The sequence below is a fragment of the Lucilia cuprina genome, chromosome 2 (assembly GCF_022045245.1).
Source record: "Lucilia cuprina isolate Lc7/37 chromosome 2, ASM2204524v1, whole genome shotgun sequence".
Taxonomy (NCBI): domain Eukaryota; kingdom Metazoa; phylum Arthropoda; class Insecta; order Diptera; family Calliphoridae; genus Lucilia; species Lucilia cuprina.
Window position 1 is genome coordinate 50,566,380 of NC_060950.1, and position 27,934 is coordinate 50,594,313.

The 27,934-nt window shown below is 29.3% G+C and overlaps 1 protein-coding gene across 2 annotated transcripts in view; it reads left to right on the top strand.

The window, feature by feature from the left end:
* Positions 1–793: 793 nt before the first annotated feature.
* LOC111679122 (protein lev-9) overlaps positions 794–27,934 on the top strand; it is a 34,166-nt gene continuing 7,025 nt past the window's right edge. Inside the window, exons 1-9 of one of the 2 annotated variants that reach the window (XM_023440624.2) lie at positions 794–1,050; positions 3,605–3,877; positions 3,941–4,120; positions 6,067–6,258; positions 6,327–6,503; positions 20,498–20,680; positions 23,800–24,533; positions 24,600–24,882; positions 27,115–27,909. In XM_023440624.2, coding sequence (XP_023296392.2) covers positions 999–1,050; positions 3,605–3,877; positions 3,941–4,120; positions 6,067–6,258; positions 6,327–6,503; positions 20,498–20,680; positions 23,800–24,533; positions 24,600–24,882; positions 27,115–27,909 — 2,869 coding nt within the window. In that variant the 5' untranslated portion in view covers positions 794–998. Of the gene's footprint in view, positions 1,051–3,604; positions 3,878–3,940; positions 4,121–6,066; positions 6,259–6,326; positions 6,504–16,101; positions 16,398–20,497; positions 20,681–23,799; positions 24,534–24,599; positions 24,883–27,114; positions 27,910–27,934 lie in introns of those variants that run through there. The other variant, XM_023440623.2, reaches the window with a different exon arrangement.

A 27,934-nucleotide genomic window follows, 5' to 3' on the forward strand; every position in this document is an offset into this window, starting at 1 on the left:
TTTGATTGTCAATGAGCGTTTAAGTAGTTTTGTAGACTGATTCATATGTACACAAAACATATATGTGTCTAATTTTTATCAAGAAAGCTTTATTTGGCAATGAAATATGTGCGTTTAAGTGATTTTCTTATATGGGAGCTATGACCGATCCCAAAAAAATTAATAGTGTGTTTTATATTTACATAAAACTTATTCAAGTCAAATTTTATACCGATAACTATATAATTCAATGAAATATTTAAGTTGAAGTGGTTTTTTGGAGTGGACTAAAATAGAAGCTATACTGGATCGATCCGGAAGAAAATGGTTGGTTTATATGTACACAAAACATACTCAAGTTCATACAAAATGAAGTAATACACAGATCAGTTATGCCAGTTTTGAAGTATATGTTTTTGAGTTTTTGTAATTAATGACAACTTTAAACTATATAAGCCTTATTTTTCCATTATCGTTAGATGTAATAATTATACTCGGTAACAATAATAATACATACATACATACATACATACATACATACATACATACATACATACATACATACATACATACATACATATATTACATTGAGAAAGTGGGCTTGATGTGAAAATGTTTGCGTAATTAGGATAACATCCCACTATTTCCATTTTCAAGAAAATATGAGAAAATAAACGCCTTAATAAAAAGTTCTACGAAGTCACAAATACGTTTTGACAACACTGGCATGGGATTGCTTAAATGCTTCTTCTAGTCACATGCACTCTGAGTCCTGTTAAATAGGATGTTTCAAACTTTGACACATATGCGCTGCATTTCATAGTTTTCATTCAATCTGTGCAGTTGATACGTAATTACTGCTCTTCTATTCAAATAAAAAACAAAAAATTAAATTAATAATACTTTTATAAGTATTAAATATTATTATAAGTAGCAATTGAAAATGGAAAATTAACCATAATCTAGACAATATATAAAAAATAAATATATTTGATAATAAAAAAAACGAAAAAAACAACATGAATCGCTATTTGCTGCATATTCTGATTGTAACTATATTGTGCTACAAAGGTAAGAACAATTCAATGCTGGATATTAGTCAAATGAACATTTTACGATTTATTTAGTTAATTTTTAATTCAAAAAGTTAATATTTAGTTCTTAATCTTGTTGTTAAACAAATTAAAATTTTTAGCATATCTTATTTTCAATGAAAATTTTGTATACATTGTTATATAAGCAAACATCATCTGCGCATGTTTAAATATAAAAAAAACAAATATTTTGAAACCAGATGCAAGAAATTAAGATTATGGGAAACTGTCGTGTGAAAACAATCAGAAGGCATCTTTGAAAGTAAAACGAAGTAGAAACTACAAATAATAAATGGGTCAATGTTAGCAAGATGTTCCATAAAAACATCAATAAATAGCATTTTAAAGCTTTGATAATATAGTATAATTTTATTTTAGTTATTTTTTTTCGGAATTTAGAGCAACGTAGATTATTTAAAGCAGGACCATCTCATAATAAGTTCCCACCACAAGCAATTCTTGTAGAAAAGTTTAACTTTAAACAAATAATCATTAGGACTAAATTATGAATGTATGTACGCAACAAATTTCAAGTCGATCAAAGGACACACCCACTGCCTTTTTTAAATATTTCTTTAAAACAAGAATTTCATTCATATTTGTTTGGTTGATATGAGCAAAAACTCATGTTTGTGTCACACAAATTCTGTTCTTATCAATGCACTATAGGCGGAATGAGGCAATAAATCATAGAAGCACTTAGGGCTCTGAAGTTTCGTCGAGTCTCTCGAAACTCTTTATAAGTATAAAAACAAAGTTTAACGGGTCACATATAACCCTATATAAGATCCACCTCAGAAAACTACTTTATCGCGCATAACAGACTTAAAAACATCTGTATTTTAATGAAACAAGATTTATCGAACCGAAATGTTTCTACCAAATTTTGTGAGTATCGGTCCATAATTGACCCTATCGCCTATAAAAGGTAAACTTAAAACATGGTATTAATGCCCAAAACTGGCTTTAAGATATTTATAAATGTTGTAAATGAATAGAATTTGAACAGGGGTTTTATGAAACTAGTCGAATAAACTTGTCCACTTGCACAAATGGAAAACTTATGCGTTTAAATAAAACCCCTTAATATACCTAAAATTTTACACAAATTATTTTTATAGATACCAAAAACTTTCTACCAAATTTTATGTCGATTGGTCCACTATTTATTTCAACAGATTTTATAACGATCGTTCTATATTTGCCTCAAGCCGTAATAAAAGACTTGCGATCCAAACTTAACACCCACTTTTGGTTCGCACATACAAAAAATATATTAGTTTTCCATTTACTTGCTGTTATGTAGTCTCCTTAAGCATTTCTTAATTTTCACAAAAATTACTTCAAATCCAATTGAAAATGGTTATCACATTTGATTATCTTTCAAAAAATGCAATTGGAGCATTTCGGATTTTTATGCCATCAAAAAGTGTTAATTTTGCGGAGGGCTACAGATATGAGCAGTTCGAATTCTAAAAATATTAAAGTATACATCGATACCATTCTAAACATATAAATAGTTTATTGAATACATCTCAATAAACCAAGTATTACTCAACACAAAATCTATTACCAAAATTACATAAAACAAGTAAGAGTGCTAAATTCGGCTATGCCGAATGTTATATTCCCTTCACCATAGTGTATTTTAAACATATTAATTGATGTCTTAGTAACGTTACCTTTCTTAACGTATGCGCGATCCACCTCCATTTTCTATTTATGGTTCGTTTTCATCCCCATCCTTTGGTTTAAGATTCACAATAGTATAAAAGTGTGCAGTTTTTGTTGAATGTAATCATATTTGTCTTCAGATAAAAACGCCTACGGGATGAGACGTCCAAATGATTGATTTGTGGAACTGGACTCAAGCCACCAGACGATGTATCGCGTTTAGTTTCTATGCGCGAGGAGGCAGATGTTATCTTCATAACCAAGGACTTTCTAAAGCCGGATTTGACCTCGATTGTCTCGCTAACACATTCATCGTATAGAATACGGCACATTGCGTTCGCATGCGGTGTGCTTACAATATTGATAATATTTTCCGGGTTTCGTTTACAATCTTATGTATCGTTTATTGAAAACTAATGGAGAGTATCATTATACATATTGTTAAACTACAATTCGTAGACTGTTTACATAGTCTATACAGGATCTTGCTTTTCATTTCGTAGAACTTGATTAAATGCATCAACTTGGCGTTTGTTTATTATCTAAGCAATTACTTTGTTCTTCATGTTTATCAGTTTTTACATTGTGCCACGTTCCTTCCATAAGTACAACAGGAATTCCCCTAACTTCCCAGAATTATTACAGTATATTAAAAATGAGTTTGACACTGATGTCTAAAGAAGCCTTGGTTTATTGAGATGTCTTTATAATTTAGCATTATATTTTCCACGGATTTTAAAGAATTCTTCCTTTTCCAGTGGAACTTATTTGTAATGTAGTGTAAAATAATTATTTATTTTTTAATAACTTCTATATGTACTTATTCATTTGCTATGACTTCTTGGTGTATTTTTTAGTTTTATCTGTTCCTGTTACTCCAACGGAAATTCCGCAGGATGATGAAGACGATGATTGGGATGATGATGATGAATCATCTGAAGCTGATGATGATGGCCGCGTTTACAAAAATCCGCGTAATTCACCATCGTCCGATTGTCCCCGGGATGAAGAGCAGGCCACTTTACTCGGACAGAAATGTTTAAGGAAATGCTCATCCGATGAAGATTGCAAAAGCAAGAAAAAGAAATGCTTGTGTGATGGAGTATGTGGCATGTCATGTATTAAACCAGGTAAGTATAGCATTTAATTGGTGTAAAAAAATATATCATTAAATTCTATATATTTATCTGTAGACAGAGAATGCCCAGAACTTGCTCAGCCAACTTTGGGCCAGGTAACTGTTGGAGGTAAACATTTTGGTGCCCGTGCGTCTTATTCCTGCCCCCATGGTTATCATGTGGTGGGACTTCAAAGCCGTTTATGCCAAGCAGATGGCAACTGGGCGGGTGCGGAGCCTGCATGCAAACAAAATAGTAAGTATTCACCCAATTAACTTGTTTTGTCTCGTAAAAACGCTTATAGGGCTTTTACACTTAGTTTCATCTTTCATTTCTCATCATTTGGCATTGACGACTACATCTTTACATAAGAAATGTACAGAGAAAAAAAGCGTCATCTTTCAACATCTTTGACCTGGTTCACACTATTGTGTTTGAGAGAAAGAGATGGTTGATATTTATTTCTCTCACACACAAAAATCAAAAGTTTCCCAGTATGAACCCGGTCTTTACAATCTCATTTTGTTTCACTCGTCATCTTTCGAAAATTTTAGAGTCATTATTATGTATATGAAGTTTATTATTTATTTTAAAATTATTCATAAGAACACAAAAAATAAGTAATCTAAAAAATAACAATTGCCTTCAAATAATCTTTTAATTTACTAATATTTAAATTTCATATTAGTTTATTTATTTATATGTGATAAGCACATTGTGCATTGTTGTATATCAAATAAAAGATGAGAGATGAGTTTATTTTAGATGTTTTTTGTATGAAAATAGTTATTAAAATATCGGGAATTGAAAAAAATGTTCGTAATAACCGAGTTAGTTATAAGTGAGTTTGACTGTAACTTTTTTTATTGAATGTATTCATTTAGTTAACACTATTTCTATTAAAATAATCGTATGCAAGCTCTTTTGTTCGTATATTTTTGTTATGTATGTATGAAATTACAACCCACGTTTCGCAATCGAAAAAATAGGTCCAGATACATTAATAAATAATATATGTAGCTTATGTTGATAGGAGTATGTATCTAATTTTTATGTAAAAGAAGAGAAAAAATGTGTAACTAAAATTAGAAATCTTAATATATTAAAAAAATTAAAGGAAAATTGTTATTAGATTTTCATTAAAACTAAATTTATTTTTCCAAATAAGTTAAAGAGTTTCTTATCGTGCTTTCAACACCAATTTTTAAATAAATTCACTGTAATGTATTGATGGTGGGGAAGCTAGTTCCTATGCGCATTTCGCCGGTTGCTTAAGCCAGCTCATCAGGAAACCTTTCCCAATATTTTAGGAAAACTAGAAATGTCTTATGAAAGAATTATTTTAAACTCAATAAGAATTCAAAACGCATCTTTTACAAAACATTAAAGTTTTGACAAAACACCAACAATAACAGTGAGTTTATTTTTTCTTACATTCCTTTCTACACTTGGCTGGTTGTTTTCCAACTCTAAATGCAGTTGTAAGGGAAAAAATAAAAACAAAATAAACAACTTGTATTTTGTTGTTTTTTTAAAAACAACAGAATATGGTATTCAGTTTTAAATGCATGGGCACTTGCAAATTTAATTTAAAAATTGAATAATAATAAAAATCCCGAAATCAATTTTTAAATTAAATTTGCAAGTGCCGTGCATTTAAAACTGAATACCCTATTTTGTTGTTTTTTTTTTAAAACACCTTTTCTGTTGTTTTTAAAAAAACAACAAAATACAAGTTGTTTATTTTGTTTTTATTTTTTCCCTTACAACTGCATTTAGAGTTGGAAAACAACCAGCCAAGTGTAGAAAGGAACGTAAGAAAAAATAAACTCACTGTTATTGTTGGTGTTTTGTCAAAACTTTAATGTTTTGTGAAAGATGCGTTTTGAATTCTTATTGAGTTTAAAATAATTCTTTCATAAGACATTTCTAGTTTTCCTAAAATATTGGGAAAGGTTTCCTGATGAGCTGGCTTAAGCAACCGGCGAAATGCGCATAGGAACTAGCTTCCCCACCATCAATACGTTACAGTGAATTTATTTAAAAATTGGGGTTGAAAGCACGATAAGAAACTCTTTAACTTATTTGAAAAAATAATAAAAATCCCGAAATCAATTTTTAAATTAAATTTATTTTTCTTTTCTCATTAATCGGTTTTGGTCATTATTATTAACAATAATACTATTTTTTTTCATGTTTAGTTTATTGTTTAAAACCACCACAAATTGAACATGCCCGTAATTCGGCACTCCCTGAACAGGAAACATTTGATCTTGATTCAACCGTACAATACCATTGTCACACTGGCTACGTCACAAATGGTTTTCCACGTGCCAAATGTCTAGCAATTGATGGTCAGGCGAGTTGGTATGGACCCGATATACAATGCGAACGTATGTTTTGTAAATGATATACTACGTTACTGTTAACCATCCAAGCCAATATTGCATATTTTTTACAGCCCGTTCTTGTGGCCAGCCTCCCGATCCGGCTAATGGTTGGCATTCGGGAGAATGTTATACCTATGGATGTAAAATCACGTACAATTGTGGTACTGGATATGAGTTAGTTGGAAAACATGAACGTACATGTCAATCAGATGGATCCTGGACCCCAAAGGAACTGCCAACATGTGTCTGTAAGTAATTCAATAAAATTAAACAAGCTCATATTGTATATAGTATATATTGGCATTTTCCAACTGCAGTTTATTTTAACAAATCCATAAAGAACATACATACTTATTCAAATATTTCTGTTTCCTGTTGACCCCGAGAAAATAAGGATGCTTTTATGAACATTTTTAATGCTACTTAAAAATTGTCCCATAGCTTGTCTTCAACATTCATGTGAGCCCATCTAGATATTAGGGTAGTCGTCAATTATTCGTGTTTAAAATTATTCGAATAAAGGCTTACAATTAGAACGAATAAAAGTTTTTATTCGAATAATTTAATAAAATACAAATAAAACTTGCCATACACCTAAAAAATCTTAAGATACCGGTTTTTTGTATAGGTCAGTAACTTAGAAAGCAGAAACCTTTTTAATGACATATATAACATTTTAATGTAACCTTTAAGTAACATTTTTATCACCTTCACCTTCGTGAGAAGGGTATATATAAGTTTGTCTGTCTGTCTGTCTGTTGAAATCAGTTTTTAGAGTACCCCAGATATCGGCGAGACCCGAATCTTCAATAATTCTGTTAGACATGCTTTCGAGAAGATCGCTATTTAAAATCAGCAAAATCGGTCGGTAAATAACGGAGATATGAGCAAAAATCCGAGACAACCTCTGAAAATTAAATAAAAAAATGTCATATTTTTTCATACTTTGTTAAACAAGCAACAACAACACTGGAAAAGCTGTACACGTGTGGTTTTATTCAACTGTGTATTTTGTTTTGTTGTTTGGATGCTGTTGACGTCGTTGAGTTGTGTACTTTGTTTTTGTGAATTCTGTTCGTATATTTGGATGTAGGTTGGTTTCGGCACAGCCGAATATAGAACTCTTATTTATTTATATTAGTTTTGCACCGTTGTCCAAGTTGGAGATGTGTTTTGAAAGTATTTTATATACTATTTACTATTTATTAATTAATTAGAAACCCATGTTTATTCCTGAGTAAAATGCAACTTTTTTCCGTTATCAATTGACGATTTTATGATTATTTTTCTTAATAGGACGAGCTAGAGAGTTGAAATTTTTAACGAATACTTTCTTGTTTGGTATTGAAAATGGGCAATATCTGTCTACGAGTTAACCTAGCAACTATATATGAAGTTCCCTTTAGAAAATTACTATAATGTTAATAACTGGCTTATAAAAGCAAGGATGGCAATAAAATGCGAAATGTAGAAATTTTTAAGGAACCAAAATGTTTTGGTAAAATATTATAAGGAACAGTCAATAATCAATCCTACTTCCCATATAAAGATCTCATCAGAAAATGACTTTAACTTACATAAAAATACCAGTATATCAACAAAATTCTACATAAACAAATTATTAGGTACTATCTGTTTCACTTATTGCAAGCATTTAAAATATCCATAAAATCACTTCTAATACAGGAAGCATTATATTTTTGACACCGCAAAATATAATTTTTTATAAATTGCAAAAAAGATTAAGTATTCGTGTAATTCTTTGTTCAAAAATTATAAATCTTATTTTAAATTGGAAATTTTTTATTCGTTCAAAAAAAACAAACTTTTTATTCGATTTATCGAATAATTTTTATTCGAATAACACCCTATTAGATATCGAAAATCGAAGGTTGTTCATATGTAATTACAATAGTATATAAACTCGAAAGATGCATAATTTACAACTTTTTCTAATATTAATTCGAATTTTTCGAACCTAAATTCGAATATTCAAAGATTATATAGTATTATAATAAATAACAAAACTTTTAAATATTATGCTAAACAAACAATGATCTCAGTGCAATGCAACTATTTAATCATTGTGGGAAGCAAATAGAGTTCACCCTTGTAAAAATTAAGACTACTCGGCACACGCGTGTAAAGAGTACTTATGAAAGAACTACGACTTGTTTAAAACTACATGTGATACTTCTTATTTAAAAAAAATCGAAACATATTTGAAATATTCTAAGAATAAAATTATTAAATGTTATTAAAATAAAAATTCTAATGGGGGAAACCAAATTATGCAAATGCATGTTTTTATCGTGCGTCGTGTGGTCTGAAGGACAATTTATTTACACGTTTCAAAAGTTAAATAGTTATTGCATAAATTATATTTTTGCACATTTTATCCATAATTGACCCTTCCCCTCATATAAGGCATCCTTCAGACCACTAGTTTAACCCACATTACTGTGCGTTTGTAGAAGAGCATTCTATTTGCGGTATACGCTTTATATATATACGATTCGACATATTCGAATATAACACTCTTGTTTGTTTTTGTATTTATTTATTTAAATAAAAATTTTATAAAATAAACGTATTTATCAATATATACAATGAAAAACATGTAAAAAATATCACACGAAAAATTTCCCTAAAGACAAATAGGAAAAGTTTCCCCAGTGTTAGGAAAATATTGCATTAAAAAATAAAGGCCCAATTTTTTATGAAAATTAACCCCAAAATAAGTAAAATATTGCTCACAGATAAAATGAAAAGTGACCCTAATTTTTGGGCAGTTTTTGGTTTTAAAATATTACTCCATATATGTAAATGGAATTTCACCTTAAATTTTGGTATGCATTTTTACGCTTAAGGTTGCAGCTCTTTAGATAATTTGATGAAATTTGGCACATACATTTCTTTTCACCCAAGGACGAACGCTATTGAAAATACAACCATACCTCCAAATAGGGATTTTAAGCTCATAATTATGTTAAATGTTCTATTATATCAACAAAAATTGACAAAACTTAGACTTATACAGGTTTAAAAGGCACTGCCGATTTTGGTAATAATCAGTCCTCATTTAACTATAGACCCCATACAAACTCCACTTCAAAAAACGACTTGAGGGTCAAAATTTACTTATAAACTCTAATACGAATAAATCAATAACATCAATAACTTTGAAGTAGAAGCAGGGGGTAGTGAACTTTGCCAATTACTATTACTTTAAACTATAATTAAAGTTTTGCCAATTACAATTATTTGCAATTGTAATTGAACTTTTATAAATTATAATTACTTGTAATTGTAATTAAAGTTTAATTATAAATAGAAAAAAAATCAATTAAAATTACTAGTAATTGTAATTGGCTATAGCTCAATTACACAATTTAAGTAATTGGAATTGACCATAAATTGAATTACTTTGTGTAATCATTTCTCCCATGCCATAGTAGAAGTTATTTGCTCTACCAACATTAATAAGGATAGGCCCTATTATAGCCTCCTATTAAAATCTGTAAAACGGATATATGAGCAATAAACTCTAATTTTATAAAAATTTACCTTAAATTCTTAAAAATTAAAGAAAATAGAATTTAAGAATATAATAAATAATTGCTAAAGTTACAATAGTAATGCCCGTAATTTCAACAAATAGGTATCTATCATTACATAGTTACCTTTGGTGTAAAAATATTTTGCAGTTTTAATACATAGGCACTGATTTGAAATACATGTCAACTTATACCTTTGGTAAAGTTACCTACTAGTTATTTTACACCAAGGGTGCCCAAGTCCTATGCACTTGGTGCACTTTTGTTTTGGTAAATGCGCTTAGCTAAGCGTATTGCTAGCGCTTAGCACTAGCAATACGTTGTTGTTCTTTACTGTATTCAAGCAAGCGCTAGCAACAACACCTTGCTGGTAAACATTGACGAGAGAATGATTTTGTTTTTCGTAAAAAATAGTTTTGAAAAGGTGTTAGTTTTAAATTTCTAACTTACATTATTCGCATACAAATTTTTGTACGATCACTCACAATATACTCTCATAAAATTGAAAACGTTTCAGTTACTTGCTTTTATTCTTTAAAAAAATAAATATGCAAAACAAAAGGGAAAATTATTTTATTTTAACAAAAAATGGAAATCATATTTTGTTGCCGTGTACTTATATGAAATGTTTTTTTTCTTTGTATGAATGTGTTGGTTTTTGCAACAAAAAATCGTAAATAAAAATATGTTTTTCTTTAAATGTATAGGTATTTACTCTTCCATACGAAACTTCTGGGCACTCCTGTTTTACACTGTTGATATCAATCTGTTGAAATTACGAATATAAATAATTTAATTTTATATAGAACTAGCTTACCATAAAAACCATATTCCCATATAAAGTTTCCTCTATCTGTTATATATAAATTCCCACATTTATGACGACAAATAGTTTCTAATCGAATTATACTTTAACCAAATGATCATAATGCTAAGTTGCTGTTAGATTAAACTCGGAACAAATTTAGGCGGGCTATAACCGATGATTGTGTTTTTCAGTTTTAGATTTAAACTCAGTTAACTTTGTTAGTATTGCCAAGTTTTCACTCAAAAATATAAACAATGTACAACTGTTTTTTGCAAAAGGAAAATTTTGAAAAATGTTAAATTAACATTTAAAATAATAATTAATAAAACAAAACTAATCAGAAAATTGCAATTTACTTAAAATATTATGTTTTCATTCTTTCGAAATCATTGTTTTATTGTTTTTGTTAATTTTGTTTTCTCACTTATAAATTTTGTTTAATTGGCCAATTACACTCAGTTAAACAAAGATAATAAGTAACTTTACTGATAACTGAAAAACACGAAACATATATTAAACCAGGTTTCACCAAAGAATGAAGATTATCTTTATAAGAAAAACTCGCCCTAAATTTTCCTAACTAAATTTGAGGATTATAACTTTAATAGTTTCGCAGATATACGATAATTGTAATTAATTCATATGAAGATGTCAAAACAAAATGTTCCGTCCATCGTTTAGGAGTCATTGTCTATTATATTGCTTTTTACGACTTTCTAATTCGTGGAGATTACTAATTTGTTGTTACGCCATGTTGAATTTCATGTCAATAAAATCGGAGTTTTTGACAATAGGGTTCTAAAAATTTGCGACAACACGATGCAGTGGACCATTTTTTATTCAAAAGTCGATTTTAAATTTGTCGCACTTTGTGTGACGATATATAGATTAAAATAAATTTAATATGTTCGTGTTACGAATATATTATTAAATTCGGCACAGCCCAATATAAAACTCTTTTTTGTGTTTTTATGTAACGAACTATGTGAAGTTTGTGCGCAAGGTATAGGCCCAAAGACGAACTTATTATTTCACCTAGCTTTTACCAAACTATCTGAAGTTAAAGTATGTTCAAACTGTCTTAAACAAATGTATGCATATTGTAGTTGGGCATTTGGTCGATTGATTTATACTTATTATGAACAATTAATCAACAATATATTAATCCAGATATTTTTAGCTAAAATATGACATTTAGTGTGTTATTATGTATACATACTATATATTTTCTCTCTAAAAGTGTGCTAACTCCTCAAAAATATTTAGTAAAAATTTGAAAAATAATTTACCACCAAGAACTAAGTCAAATATTAATCTATCTTTAATAGATGCTCATTTATTTCAAGAATGATATATTTGTGAGAAAAAAGAAGATATTGATATCCCCAACGTAAATTAAAGATCTTTTCATTCTAATATTTATTGTTCAGTGCGAACATCAGCATCTTCGATATGTACTTAAAGTAAAGTTAATAAGTATCTGCCGGTCTACAGTAGGAAACTTTTTTTGGGAAACTTTTGATTTTGTTTGAGAGAGAAAGAATATCATCCATCTCTCTCGCGGTGCGGGGTTTCTCGTACTCGGAAACTTGTTTTGTATTGTTATTCTGCACAACAAATCAATTCCATTAATACGTAGCTTATGAAACAAAAGTTTCTATGTGTGGACATTAAGGAAACTTCAAAAGAGAATTAAGAAAAAGTTTATCAACAAAAGTTTTCTAGTGTGGACCAGTGCCTCGTTTCTGTAACTCTCGCATTGAGAATTTTCTCGCATGAAACAGTGAAATTGAAGAAAAAACAATGTGAATTGAAACAAAATATAATTTCTCACATGCATGTGTTTCTGTAAGAAAATTTTGTGAGAACTATCTGTCATTTACGTTTTTTGACTTAAGTTATTGGAAATTTGTGAGTAAAAGTGTTTCTGTAAGAAAATTTTGTGAGAAGTTTCTCACATGAACTGTCAAAAAAACTCACATTTTAAAACGGTGCGAATTTAAACATGAATTATATGAAACAATGAAAAAGTAATGTTATATTTATAGTTATTTAAGATTAAAATAAATATTGATCACTAATTTTTAGAAAATAGGAGGAATTTCGGATATACAGAAGCAAATGCTAAAAAAGTACGTGGACATAAACTTAGAATTTGCCAAGGGCAAATTTAGTGGGATAATTTTTCGAACAATTTTCATTTAATTTCTATATTTTTTGTTTATTTATTCTTCGTTTATAAATTTGTTCGGCAGTTTTTGTTTTCTTCTTTTAATTTTTGTGTTTTTGACAGCTGATTTATTGGAAATTTCCAATAAAAACGTAATTCGTGCAGCCTCTTCTCACTTTAAGTTACAGAAACACTTTTTACTCACAAATCCAGAAACGATGGAATTTTTTGTTTCACACTTCTCGATGTGAGAACTTCTCACTCAAAGTTACAGAAACGGGGTACAGGTCTATGTTGTTAAATAAAGTTTTAAATCAGACTCTTAAGTATAACAAAAATTCAAACTGAAGCCCAAAAACAATATGATATTATCGACTACGTGATATTCTTCTTTAATTGCAATTATGTATGCAATTATCATCCAATAGGATCTACAACATAAAAATCGGTTAAAATTTTTTAAAGTTTTCACAAATTCCTCCGATCATTCAGTGTCACAAAATACTCAAAAAAAAATTTTTGAAAATAAACCTTAATTCCTCTTTGCTATACAGCTTATATAAAACCTTTTCAGAAGATATAATTTTAGATATTAGGAAATGCATGTATATCTGAAGCTTTGGCAAAATCGAATAAAGCTAACTTATAAACTGTGAAAGTCAAACTCAGGCTTTGGAATATTGGGAAATTTTCTTGAATTCATAGTGAAATATTATTGACTTTATAGTAGAGATTAGGGAAAAGTAAGCTATCCATTTCGACAACCTGCTAACATCGGAAATCGTTAGGATATTGAGACAGCGACAAATGTAATTACTACGCGTTTGACAGAACAATCTCGGAATCTTGTGGACCAAGGACTTTTAAAGCAAGAGTAAATCACCTTAGAGTTCCACTAGGATAGGTTTAAAACCAAAATCTTTCTATAGCGGCGCGGAATAATCTACCGAGACAAGCTGCTTGTTGCACATGGACAACTTGCGTTAAGAAGTCTTAGTAAAACGTAGCACTCCACAATTTAGATTCTTATCACCTTTCCTATGGAATATTGCTATCAACTTATTACTCATGGAACTCGACTGCATGATGTACAAGACTATTGCATATGCGGATGACATGGCTGTTGCAATCTCCTGCAAACATTTGGTTACCATCTCGCAATACCAGCAACGATCATTAGAACGACTGAGTCGTTGGAGCTACAACAGTGGTTTCAGTGTCAATCTGGGACCCAAGTGAATCGGTTTTTGATCAGCTGCCTCAACAACCTAATTTTAATAACTTTCGGTTAAACGATAATCAGAGGTGGAGTTAACGGGGCTTAATCGTATATATTAGTTTCAAAAGTTTTTCAAATCTTAATTTCGTTGTGTAGTAATTAATACATTCATACATACATACATACATACATACATACATACATACATACATACATACATACATACATACATACAAACGTTTGAGATATTCAGTTATTTTTTATTGACTTAAAAATATCCCTGCAAAATCTCGGTAATGGGTTGCACTTCCATAACTACTTACCTTCCAATGACTACTACTTACCGTCTATATTACTTTGAAGAAAGTTATTAGTTTCTATTAATCTGATATACAATTACTTTATTTTCGGCATAGTCGTTTTGTTTGCACATTTTATTTGATTGTGAGTTGAGAATTGTGTTTAACAAAAAATAAAAATAAAATTTGTATCTTAAAACCATTATTTGACGCGCAATAAAATAGCTAAGTAGTGGTGTAGTGACTCGAACATTTAACTGGTTCGTTTTCTCCCAGCTCTTTTTAATTATTAAAACCCAAACAACTTAGTCAACAACTTCTTTGTATGCGAAATTGCAAGTACTTCTTTAACTCCCAATTTGTATGAGTGCGTAGAAATACTTGCTTCCTTGTTAAAATAATCAGTTAAAATGCTAATGAAGAAGTTGTGAAAATAGGTTTTATTGGCATTTTAACTCATTACTTTTCAACGTAAGTTTTTGATGGGATGTGATATTTTTTATTAAAAAAAAACAATTTGTAATATCACTTCTATTTGACAGAACAAAAATAATACTTTACGTATGAAGCTTTGTGATGCTATTGCCAAAATCAGCAATGGAAAATTGTTTGTGAGATTAAAATTAAAAATTGTTTTAAAATTAAACAAAATATATTTAGTAATTCTGAATTTTTGGTATATGGGCTATTTTAGGTACTTTTTCGTTTTTAACTGGAGTTTTCTATAATATTGAACCTAAAATTAAGCATGTAAATCCCTGAGTAATTCAGAGCCCATAAAAGGCCTCTTTGTCCTTTTAGTGGTATATGGTGTTTATATGTATCTGCTTCATATAATTAAAAGCATGATCACAAAATATCTTAAAATTGATAATTAATTGTGCAAGTTTAATTTAATTTTTAGAATCTTTAAATTTCTATAACCTATACCACTATATATAGTGGTAGTGCACAAAGATATTTATTCTATAACAAACTGAAAGTATAGGACTAAGATATTATAATTTTCTCGATTGCAAGATAGAGGTCGCAATTTTTAAATTAATTGAAATTTGGTACTTATGATTTTTTGACCCAAGGACGAATCCTTTTGAAAATGGTTAAAATCCTTTATTTTACACTTTTAATATGTCTTTTGAGCATATATATAACGACACAACAAATTTTTATAAAAACACCTCATATCGCAATAAGCATAAAGAATAGGTGAAAGAAGCTTTAACATGGCAAAATAAAAATTTCATTAAATTGTATTATTTATATTACTAATATATCTTTTGGGGTGACCGTTGGTTTCCAAAAACTCGAATAACATTTAATATAGAATGAATTAAAAAAAGAAAAAAAATTGTTGAAATTCTTTGATAAATTCAATTCATTTCATTTGATTCATCTAAATAATTTTAAATCTTTTTGAACTAATTAATTTTCAATCTTTTTGAACTAGCTCAATTTTAGACCAATATTATCATGTGTTATAAACGAAATGACGATATGTATAAATACATTAAAAGATTTAAATTTTTCACGCTATTAAGTTCCAAATTCTAAAAATATCATTTAATTTTTTTTTACGTTTTTAACACACAAAGCATTTTCCAGTTTAAACATTTTATTATTTGTATTTGTTGTTTTTATTTATGTCGTTCATACTTATATGCATCATTAAATATATATTTATAATTTTTAAAACTAAAAAATAAGTACATATTTATATTTATAAACTTATATTAAAATCTGATATTCATATAAATAATTTATATTTAATTTTTGTTTTTTTTTACGTTTAAAAGCAAATAGCGACACAAATTCTACCGTTACCAAACAGTCGTTGTAAAAGTATTCAGCAGAGTTAGTATTGAGATCTTTGGGTGAAGTTCCCACACAGTCTCTCCTAATAAATCATAAACTACTTCCGTTTTTCTTCGTTCAGTTCGTTGAATTGTTACAAAAAATATATATGTATATATGTATTAATATATAAACAAATTATGCTAAACTACTATTTACTTATATAAACGTTATTTAGATTTACAGTTGAACTTTGTTGTTAAACCGTTATGTCAATAAATAAAGTTACCGCAAATTATGCAATTGTTGTTTTATTCCATTAACCTATTATATATGTATGTATGTTTGTATGTACGTAAATTAGCCTTGGTTAGAACTGATAACCCTAGACGATATTCAACAAAAGATTACCAAGGTATTTGAGTATCATACGAGGAATATTTGAATGACATGCCTAAAGAAATAATTGAATTTTTATGAACTTTAAATAATGTCAGGGGATTTATTAATTGAAAAGCTGCAGAAAACGAAGTTCAACTTAACCATAAACCTATTAATATAAACATTTTAGATCAAAACCTTTCTGTCTGCTTTAATAACAAAATTGGATCCTAACACTATGTTAGTATAATAAATACTATGTAGTTGTTACACATTTTAAAGCAATCAAATCATTAGTATCAAGATATTACGGTTTTATAATTCGAAAAAGTATTAGGACTGTTTAGGGCCCAAGTGGCAAAGGACAACAATGATAAAATGAATAAACTTACACTATAACGGCATAGCTCACCCATTAGCAAAAAAAGCCAATAGCATTTAAAAATTTAAAACAAAATTAATTTAATATTTTTTTTAAATTTATTTTTTCATAATTTTTTTCTTTATTTTACATCATACACAATCACACAGTGGGGTCTCCCTTAACAAAACTTGGCATTAACTAAACTACAATTTTTTGGTATAAATTATGGGTATCGATGGATAGAGGAAGTCCTCTAGATACGAATTGGAAAAAGATGCAATTAATGCAATTTTTTTGCATAATTTCCAAAACAAAATTTTCTAAAATTTTATTTAAGAAATATTTTTATTACATTTATAAATATCCTAAATATTGAAAATATCTTTCATATTTTTATTCGGCTGCATTTACGGGAATTCTGTTCTCGGTTGGTTTTGAATAGTTTGTTCGTGGCTTCTTGAGCTTCTTCCGACATATCTGCTTAATTTTGAATTTTGTACAACTTTGCTGCTGTGATTTAAAATTTTATGTAAAGCTAGTGACATCCAAAACCAGTTATATTTTTCTACAAACAATTTTGCGGTTTTCGTACAAAAGTCTTTAAATTCCTCAATTTTGATTTTATGTTTTCCGGAAAGAACAGCTAATATTATATAAATATTTTTAATAATGTCGACGTCTAATTTGGTAGTTCGTGCTGTAATCTCATAATTTTGAAAAAATCTTCGAGTTGTGTTGCTATCGTTATAGTTTTCAGCCCCAGGTTTGGGTTTGTCTATATGAAAACCACACTCTTTTTTAAATTCCTCCTGTATTCTATTTTTATTGGCCTCCAAACTAACTTTACACTCTCCTATTGCCAGTTTTTTGAAGTATGCCTATATGCTAGATGCAATAAACATTCGTAACATTTGATCCACGCATGTGGAATAGAAAGTCCATACTCAGTATTAGCCATTATTTTACTAGCTTCTACTATTTTACTTAAAGGTACTTTACAATATCTGATTTTGTGTTAATACAAAGTATTATTTGAAAATGTATTGTAGTCTGAAAAACTAAAACATTTTGTAGTTTGAAATGTATTAAGCTTCTAAAAAATTTTTAAAATCTATTTCTTTACAAAATACACAATTTATTTGTAGTTTTTTTTTGGATTTTAATTTGTAAATTGAGTTTCTCTTATTTTTTTTTCATAATTAATTTGAAATTGAAAATAAACCCAAAAAATAGGTTACATAATACATGAATGAAAATTCTTCAATACATTTTGACAACAAATTTTATTTTGTATTAAAGACAATGAAACTCTGATATTAATACAAAGTATTGTAATGTAAACCCTCCTTTATTACTTAAATCAATTCATTTCGCATTCAATAATTAGATTTTAAATAAAATATAAATATTTCCATAGCGTGTAGTGTTAGAAATGAGAGCATAAATGCCGCAGAGGCAAAAAGAGGTAAACATTTTCATTTTGGTGTTATTGAGAAGATTTCAGATTATCTTTAGCATATGGTCGCTTAGAGGCCATCAGTGGCCACTTTTAAAAATTTTAAAAAAGCATAAATATGTATAAAAAATTGCATTTTAAGAAGTCGTTAATAATTAAGTCTCTAGCTGTAAAGATGATTTAAAAAACCACCTGTCATACATAACAATGGTATATTTGGTATCAAAAAAGAAAATTTTAAGAAATCTTATATTAAATGGTAGATTCGTACAAAAAATATTATGGTATTAAGTAAAAAATTCTTGAAAAATATATATAAAAACATAAACTTTGCTGCATCATCTAAAGGCCTATGCAATAAAAATGGGAAAACTAAATTAAATTCCATTTCAATTTTCAAAGACATATTGTTTTAAAACAAAACTAAAATTTTTAATTTTATATTTTTTAATAATTAAAAATGTTTTAATAATATGAAAAATATTTAAGAGTCTTACTTCCTCTCCAAACTTCAAAACTTTGTCGCATAAATTCGTGGCTTATAGCACTTGAAAATATTTTTATATATTATAATTTTTTGCACACTTTCGATAATTTAATAGCCCGAAAAGATTTTGACATTCAATTTTTGTTGTCGAAATTAAAACTGAAAAAAACAATGTTGTAAATTTTCGTATGATACAAGAAAAATATTTCAGAAAAAAATAAAACACACATACTTCTAAAATGTGTATAGATAAATTATGTTGCAAAATAATTAAAAAAAATCCTTTAAAATATAAATTTAAATTGCTTGAGAATTCTACTAATACATTCTTAGAGTTAGGGACCAACTGACAGTATCCTTATGTACTTTTTGACAGCGTTTCACTTCTTGGTTTCAGTAGTTTGGCGTATGAATTGGGAACACTCTCATATAAACATTAAACAATAGCTGTCAGTCGCAGTTTGTAATAAAGTATTGTATGTGTTGGGTCTAAGGGTTTATGTGATCATTAAGACTTCTGCCAAAAATGTTGAAATAGTGTATTTTTATTTAGCAAACAGTAACAAATATATCAAAATGTAAAATTTTAATATAAAATAATTATGATATTTAGCTCATAATCAGAGGGTTTGGCTATAAAGACACCAGGGGACCAATTACCCAATTTCAATAGGCTATGTCCTTTTACCTGTACATTGATTACAAAGTGTCCGAATTAAAACACAAATATCTTACGACAGTGAAGTAAAGTAATTCATTACATGGCCAATGGGAGTTACTTTTAATGTATAATTAAGCAATATCTAAATACAATTATTAGTAATTTCAGTAATTTCATAAGTTGCAATTATAGTTAACATTTTCTTATTACATTTATCATATAAAGATTCGGAAGATAACTTTTTGTGAGGAAAAACTGATAATAAAAACACACATTCCACGCCTAAAGCAATTTCCAAAATGCTTTTGTTAATTTTGTCTTTAATAAAGTAATAAAACATATGTATAAGTATTAAGTTATGCTATGTATACACAGTTGTTAGATCTGCCAACTTACAAATTTACAAATATTACACTTACAAATATTGTCAGTTTGATATCGTTGCGAATGAAAAATTGTAAGTTCAGACGATTGTTAGTTATTTTCTGAACATTTTACTGACAACGTCGTATGATCTACCAAACGTGTATCACGTCTTTTACACTAATTTGAAAAAAACTTGTACTATTATCAATATGTCCAACTTTGTGACTGATAGAGCGGAAAAGTTCTCCTCTCTACATCAGTTAGGTTCAAAATCATAACAATTGGTCTAAAAGTTAAAAGTAATATATTTTCGGAAATAATAACAATAATTTTTACAACATTTTTTACATTATTTGTATGGTCATTTGCCATTTGTTACGAGAAAAAGTTAAAAAATGAGCTCAATTTGAAATTAAAGACTTCAATAAAAAGGCAGATTTAATGAAGTTAACTGATAACTTTGTTTTGTATTAAGGAATATCGACCCACGTTTTCGCATAGTTCACACAAACTCCTAATGACCAATATGTTTGGGCGTTACAAACATCAGCACAAACGCATAATACTCGCCTAACTACGTATAGTGGTGTAGGGTATAATTAATATAAATCTTATTACAAATAAATAAATGTTTAACTGTTTAAAACTACTAATTACAAATTTTTGGAATTTATTTATTCAAGTGGTTACATCTGTGGTTTGCCCAACTCCAGAGAATCCTAAAAATGGTAAAGCCACTTATACTACTTTGGCGTATAATTCTGTTGTGAGCTACGAATGCCGGTATGGCTACACATTAATGGGCGAAAGTTCTAGCCGATGTGGTGCTGATAGAAAATGGAGTGGAACTTTACCAATTTGTAAGGGTAAGTCAAATTTACAACTTCGACAATATTTTTTAATGGTTTCTTCCATAAATCAAATATTCATGTAATTCTCATGACGAATGCATGTATGTATTTTGCAGTTGTTTTTGTAAGTTGTGAGGGGTACGACTTTTGAATTCGAATTTTCCAAATTAAAATTAATCAAACAATGAGAAAGTATGAATAGATAAATGTGGTACACATGTATTGGTCATAAGTCAATGGATTTAATAAGGACTCAGAGTATACATATATTAAATTTTAAGACGATCTAACCATGTCCGTCTGTGTGTCTGTTAGTTGAAAGTACGATAGAATCCGAATGGAGTATTGCGATGAGATTCGACTAAATTAAGTTCCTTGCAAGCCAAAATCTTCTAACCAAATTTAATGTAAACCAAACCAAAATTTACCTTATCCGGGCCCCTTTAGAAAATTATGTTAACGATATTTGCTGGCTTACAAAATGTATACACTGTCCCAGCAAAATCTTTACTTACCCTGTAAGTAGGCAAGTAATATAGGAGAAAAGTGTAAGTAAGTAGTTACTTTTTGGGTGAATAACAACTTATTTTTGTTTGACGATGACCAAAAAATAAATGGTTACAAAACTCATTACTAGACTTTGTGGATTTAAAACTGGTTTTACATTTATTTTTTATATTTGATAGTTTATTCACTTACTCAATGCACCATTAAAAAGCAATTTTATAATTTTATCTGGAATGGTTTTCACACAAATGTAAATATCAACATTTCTAGAAAAAACTTCCAAAAATCGACTACGGTTAGAAACTTTATCTAATTCCCTATGGACATACGCTATAGACAATTGACTATATTTTCAAAAAAATTGACTATATTTTCAAATATATTCAAAAAAATATTTATGTTATGTATAACGACAACTCATTACCAAGTAATGTATGAAATAACTACATTACCTACAATACTCGTTACCAAAATTTGAAAATATTTTACTGGGGTTCTATACAGTTATGAAATTAAATAATAAATATTTTTTATATACTTGGAAACAAAATCATTCTGAAATTAATGAGATAAAAATGACCCTAGCCTATATATAAAGCTACCTTTAGAAAAGGGTTTTTCTTATAAAAATACGTTTTTCTTATTTAAAAATACGGGTAATTCGACATGTAGAACAAAATCTATGTACAAAGTTTCACAAGTTCATAATTGACCCTTCCCGCATAGGTCCCCTTCGGAAAATTACTCTTATGCTCATGACAGGATAAATAATATGAGTAGAACGATAAAATTTGAAACAAACAAGTATTATACGAACCCAACCCTTTGTATAAAATTATACGACAATCGGCCAATATTTAATCCAACTTCCAATATATGTACATTGTCCATAAGTATGTATGTATTTATGCTTAGGGTTTAATAATTAATTCATAAAAGCTCGAAAAAATAATTATGTAAGTTGCATTGTATATCTACCATTGCTGTTATTTGTTCATGTATGTATTTCTTACGATTTTTAATTAATATTATGTCTGTTCTTGTACTCGTTTGGGTTGCAAGTTTTTACAATAAGTCGTTCCCGTACTAAAATTTCAATGTATTTTCTTGTTTTTCGAATTATTTCTGACTGTTTCTGACTAAAACCTGCAAAACTGACTGGTACTGGAGCAGACATATTTTTTCTAACAAAACTAAATATATTCTTATGATTTTTACATATAATTTTGAAGCTTGTTATAAAAAGAACAATTGTTTGAAATTGTTCTTGTCTTAAAAAGTAGTTCGTAACATTATATTGAATTTGTCTATATGCTACGTCTTATAGATTGTGATTTTAGACATGGCGATCAGGTTGGCCTTTAAAGGCTAAATTTAGCCTTTTTATTTATCATTTAGTCTCAAAATTTATGTTTTAGCTTCTAGTTTTTTCTCCTCTCCTATAATATAATCTATACAATCTATTTAAAACTTTTAACTAAATTCTGAAAGGTAGCAGGAGATCAGATGAAAGACAATTGTAGACAAATTAATTTTAGATTTTAGCTCGATTCGAAAGAAAAACCTTTAAAATTTTTATGTGTTTCGGAAACTTTTACTTTTGAATTGAAATACAGAGTAATCCCCCAGAGCTTTTAAAAAACTATAAAACTTTGTTTGTGTTTTGTTCGAGATACAAGTATATTAAACATCATTATAAACACAAAAGCCCAATTAGAGGTATTCAGTTATATGTGTTGGACGTGAAATCAAGATTTTTACCTTTTTAATAGGCTTTGTTCTTTTAAAAATTAATATACGTGCCAAATTTAATTAAATTGCCTTGAACATTGCGACCTGTACATTGCCAAACACATAGATTTAATCGGTTCAGAAAATTATTCTAAGTCAATGGAAAAAATTTTTGTATACTGTGACATTCTAGGTCTTTTGTAAATCATTGGTTAATAGTCGGGAATGTACGATTATTATTTTTCACTAGTTTAAATAAAGATTTTAAGTGAATATAAATTTAGTCTTTTTCTAGCCTTATTAACTTTTAACCTTTAGCCTTTTAACTTTTTATACCCTTTCTAATGTTGGACTTATTTCTGAAGTTCCTGCCAAAAAAAAAAAAAAAAAACTTTTTAAGGCCATTTAAGAAAACGGAAAATTTATGTTAATTTTTTTTTCATTGTTGCAATTTTTTCCACTTCTTTATTTAAAGAAAAAACATAACTCTAAAAACAGATCTTAAAAAGTAACATGTTTTGTTAAAAGTTGAAGTAGCATACTAGCGTCATGAATACACTCGTAAATAGCCGATCTACGGCCGCATGCAAAACTTGACTATATTTGTTATGTAAAGATTTCCTAAAAAGCCGATCTAAGGCTGAACAGAGGAGAAAATAATTGCACCCGGGCGAAGGTTGTCTATCAAACATATATTTTAATATAATAAAATAACATCGTAAAAATATTTTTAGGGATTTATTTAAGTTTTGAATTTTAGGGAATTATTTCATAATTAAACAACACCCCATTTTAAATGTGAAAAATAAACGTTCCAAAAAGCGAATTTGATCTCTAAATTTCGTTGTAATTGAATTTGAAAAAAAAATTAACGGAGTTATTTAACTTAATTTCAGAAATTAATTGCGGACATCCTGGAAATTTATATAACGGTTGGATTGAAAACATAGACGCAGGTACGGGATTAGGAGCAAGCATTATATTCCGATGTCAACCAGATATGCTAATGCATGGACATGCATCAAGTGTTTGCCAAATAGACGGCAGATGGCGTAATTCTCTTCCTGAATGTTTAGCACCATGTGTTGTACCGGCCATATCTCAAGGATATGTAGTACCAATAGAAATAATAACTGATGAAAATGGAACTACCATTATAACACCAACAACAACAACTCAATCGACATTATTACAATCAGCAAATGTTGAGAAAGTTAAACATGGTACTGCTCTTGATGTAAAATGCGATGAAAATTATGAATTTCCAGTTTCGCTACTGAGTCCACCCACATGTCACAATGGAACATGGAGTATCATACCTCGATGTGTACCGGCAAGGTGTAAAAGTATGCCTAAACCTCCCAAACATGGTATGGTATTGGCACCGAAAACAGAGCATGGAATGAAGGCTAGATTTAAGTGCAAGGATGGTTTCAAATTAGTTAATCCGGAAGGAAAAGATGTTACAGATCCCAATGATTATGTGTTAACTTGTTCATTTGGAAATTGGACTGGAGAGACGCCACATTGCTTGGAAGTATTTTGTTCTTTTCCTGGTTATATACCAAATGGCAAAGTTTTACTTGTTGGAAATATGGGCTTGTATGATTACAGACCATATGTCAAAAAGGTATTATACGAATAACGTCTATATCATCTGCACCTCCCCTTAATAATAAATAAAAATTCGTTTTAGATTGTAAATAATAAACAAATTATGTATGACTGCGACAAGGGATACGTACTTGATATTGGTCCACCTGGGGCTACTTGTGTTGGTGGCAAGTGGCGACCTTTAGAATTACCTCAATGTTTATTAGGCCAACATCCCCGACTTCGTTGGAATCGTCGTCGTAGGTCCATTGAAATGAGATATCTTAGGTCATCATACCTTATGAAGCACAAACGCAATCTGGAACGTAATCTTAGGAATGAAATATTCAAACATTTTCCATATTGGAACAATGTATTAAATGACGGTAAGTTTAAATTAAAAAAATATTTTTAAAAAATTTAGTAAACGTCTTAAAAATATCAAAATAACGTACCTTAGAGTTTAATTTTAGCTCCTCATATATTTATTCATGATTTCCCACATGAGCTTATTAATTCAACTGCTATTTTAGATCTGGTTCACACTGGGAAACTTTTGTAGAGAAATTTTTGATTTTGTGTATGAGAAAAAGAAATGGTTGATATTTCATTCTCTTTCTCTCACACACAAAAATCAAAAGATTTTATACAAAAGTTACCCAGTGTGAACCAGGTCTTTTATGCCGATGATTGGTGGATTTTCACTGACACTTTACGTTTGGAAAATTAAATGAACACAATAGGTGTGTTCGTCTACTCAATAATTTGTAACAATTGTTACGGAGTTCCGTTTGCGTACTTTTGAAAACTTACAACGAGAGAGTAATTGGTAGAGAATTTTTTATTTAACTTGATATATTTCCCCAGTAAAGCTGACTACACACAATAATATTCAGTAAAACGTCATGTCAAAATTTGCAAATAAAATTAAAAATATTATAGTGTAGATACAAAGTGATAATAAAACTTACTGAAAATGCGGATGGTCAATTTAAAGTCGTATGATTTTTTAAAATTTTTTGAAAAAATTCAAAACGATTGAGTATTTCTTTGCATTTTTTTCGAATTGAAGTTTGTTTAAAATGTGATAGTGTAGAAACAAAAAATATTTTGTTTAATTTTTTTGATAATCATACCAAGATATCAAACATATTGTACAACATAACAAAAGGAGGATGTATACACATCAAATCCGAGGAATTACAACTAGGCCTCTATCGGGCCTGTTGTGCGCTCCTTAACCAGTGTACATGGGTGGGATTCGGACCCACCACCTCCGGTCTACCAGACTAGAACACTAACCTACAGGAGGAAACTCAAAAGAACTTTAGCTTTATGATTGGTTTTAAGTATACCATTGATTACATTTTAAATTACGTTATACTGGCAGCAAGTACTACACTATGTATATTATTCATCATTTGCACAATCTTGTTGCTGTAAACAATATTTTGTATCAAGACAAAACATTATAATTTCCTTTATATTAGATTTTGTGTACATCTTTTATTTGTATAAATATTTAAAAGTCTTGACAAACATAACTTGGGTTGTAACACATTTACAATTTCGGTTCATAAAACTTGTTAATTTCGAATTACTATACTATATTTTGAATTACTATACTATAAGCGTTAAAATCATTTTACTCTTAAAAACTAGAAGATAGACACATTTTCGATATAAAGTTAGAGAGATCGAGCATCCACACAGAAAACATCATTATTGGACGGTTGAACCGGGTCTCTATTGTAACTTGACCACTGACTTTTCTAATTCCCACAAGCTGCTATCCTTACAATCTTCCTCTGCACTGATCTCTAACGAAGCCGGTAGCAACTCCTGATTAAATTTCTTACTGGGACCTTACATTCATATCCGTCATAAAGGGGAATTTCGACGTTTTCCATTAATTCTAAGGTTACCTCAGTCAATGATGTAGTACCATCAAGACGAAATTTCTTTATTCTACTAAAGATTACTGAAATAACTTGTGTCGATGTCTATGGAATATTAAACATTATTTCCAAGTCGAACACCTAAGGAATATTCCACAGCAAGAATTTTCTCGTTGTTGGCTTTAGAAGTTTCTTTAACATCGGGTTTACCTTCAGCAAGAAGTTTTGGGCGTTAGAATTTTTGTTTTTGTCTCATCAAGAAATTTGTCGTTGTTAGCTTAAGATGTATCAAAGTTAAAGTTTACCAATAAGTTTAGATGTTTCTTCCATTTTCGCCATCGTAGTGACAAACATTGTGTTTAAGGCCATGTTGCTTTGTTTTGTCTTTATACTCAAATTAGTAATGTTTTGTCTGCCTCTATTCCTTCTTGATTAATTCTACTTTCAGTTGTTCAAACTTCATGACTGATTTTTATTATGCAATTGACACCAATTGTTATATTTTACCTTTAAAATAAACCGGATTATTTTTATTTCAAATAAAAATGTTAGTTCAATATTATAAAAGCTCTTTATTTACATAGTTTCATTCACTAAAATGAATGTATAGTCGGGCAAGGCCGACCATATGATACCTTACACTACTCACTAGTATCTTAATAATGTTGGTTATTTTTTAATGACAGTATTTATATGAAGTATATATTTTTTATTTTTCAGACACCAATAAAAAGATACAACGAATAAAGCGAAGTCCTACTGATATTGAAGAAGCCTACTCGAAATACTATGAGCGTATAAAACAAAAGTATCATGACTTTGTAAAATATCTTCTCGGATATAACAATGGTTTGTATAATTCAATGGACCTTCGTAATCCTTCTAAAAAGTTGAGAGTTCATAATGGTCGTTGGTATTATATCACGAATGAAACTGAACCAAACCCCAAATATAAAGTCTTACATAAATCAAGAGCTATTATTAATGACTTTAACCTTAATGAATATGATGAACTTGATAATAAAGCGCACAGAACAGTAGGCAAAATACCGTTACCAAATATGTACGATAATTCCCAATACACCACGCTAAGAAGGACTAATGAGCCGATGATCATGAAAAGCAACTCGTACAATTATGTAATAGATACACCATCCCGTAATTTTAAGTCATCCAACGATTCAGACTTTATCGAACAACTAAAAGCCCAAATTATACGTAAGAGAAAAAAGCGAAGTTCCAGTTATCCAACTGATACTGACACTGATCCATCAGAACAATATGACAATAAGGAAGGTCGCAAAAGAATACGTGGTCCATGTGAGGATTTAGTATGGGATTCATTTGCCAATGTTACAGTAGTAAGGCCTGGAAAAGTTCCTGGCAGAAATAGTGTTGGTATTATTTTAAGTTTAGAATGTAATGCTGGATTCAAGTTGAATATAAAGGGAGAAAATGCAACTGCACGCTGTATTCGTGGCATTTGGAAGCCTGAAACACCAAAATGCATATCAGGTAAGATGAAAATAACAAAAAAGTG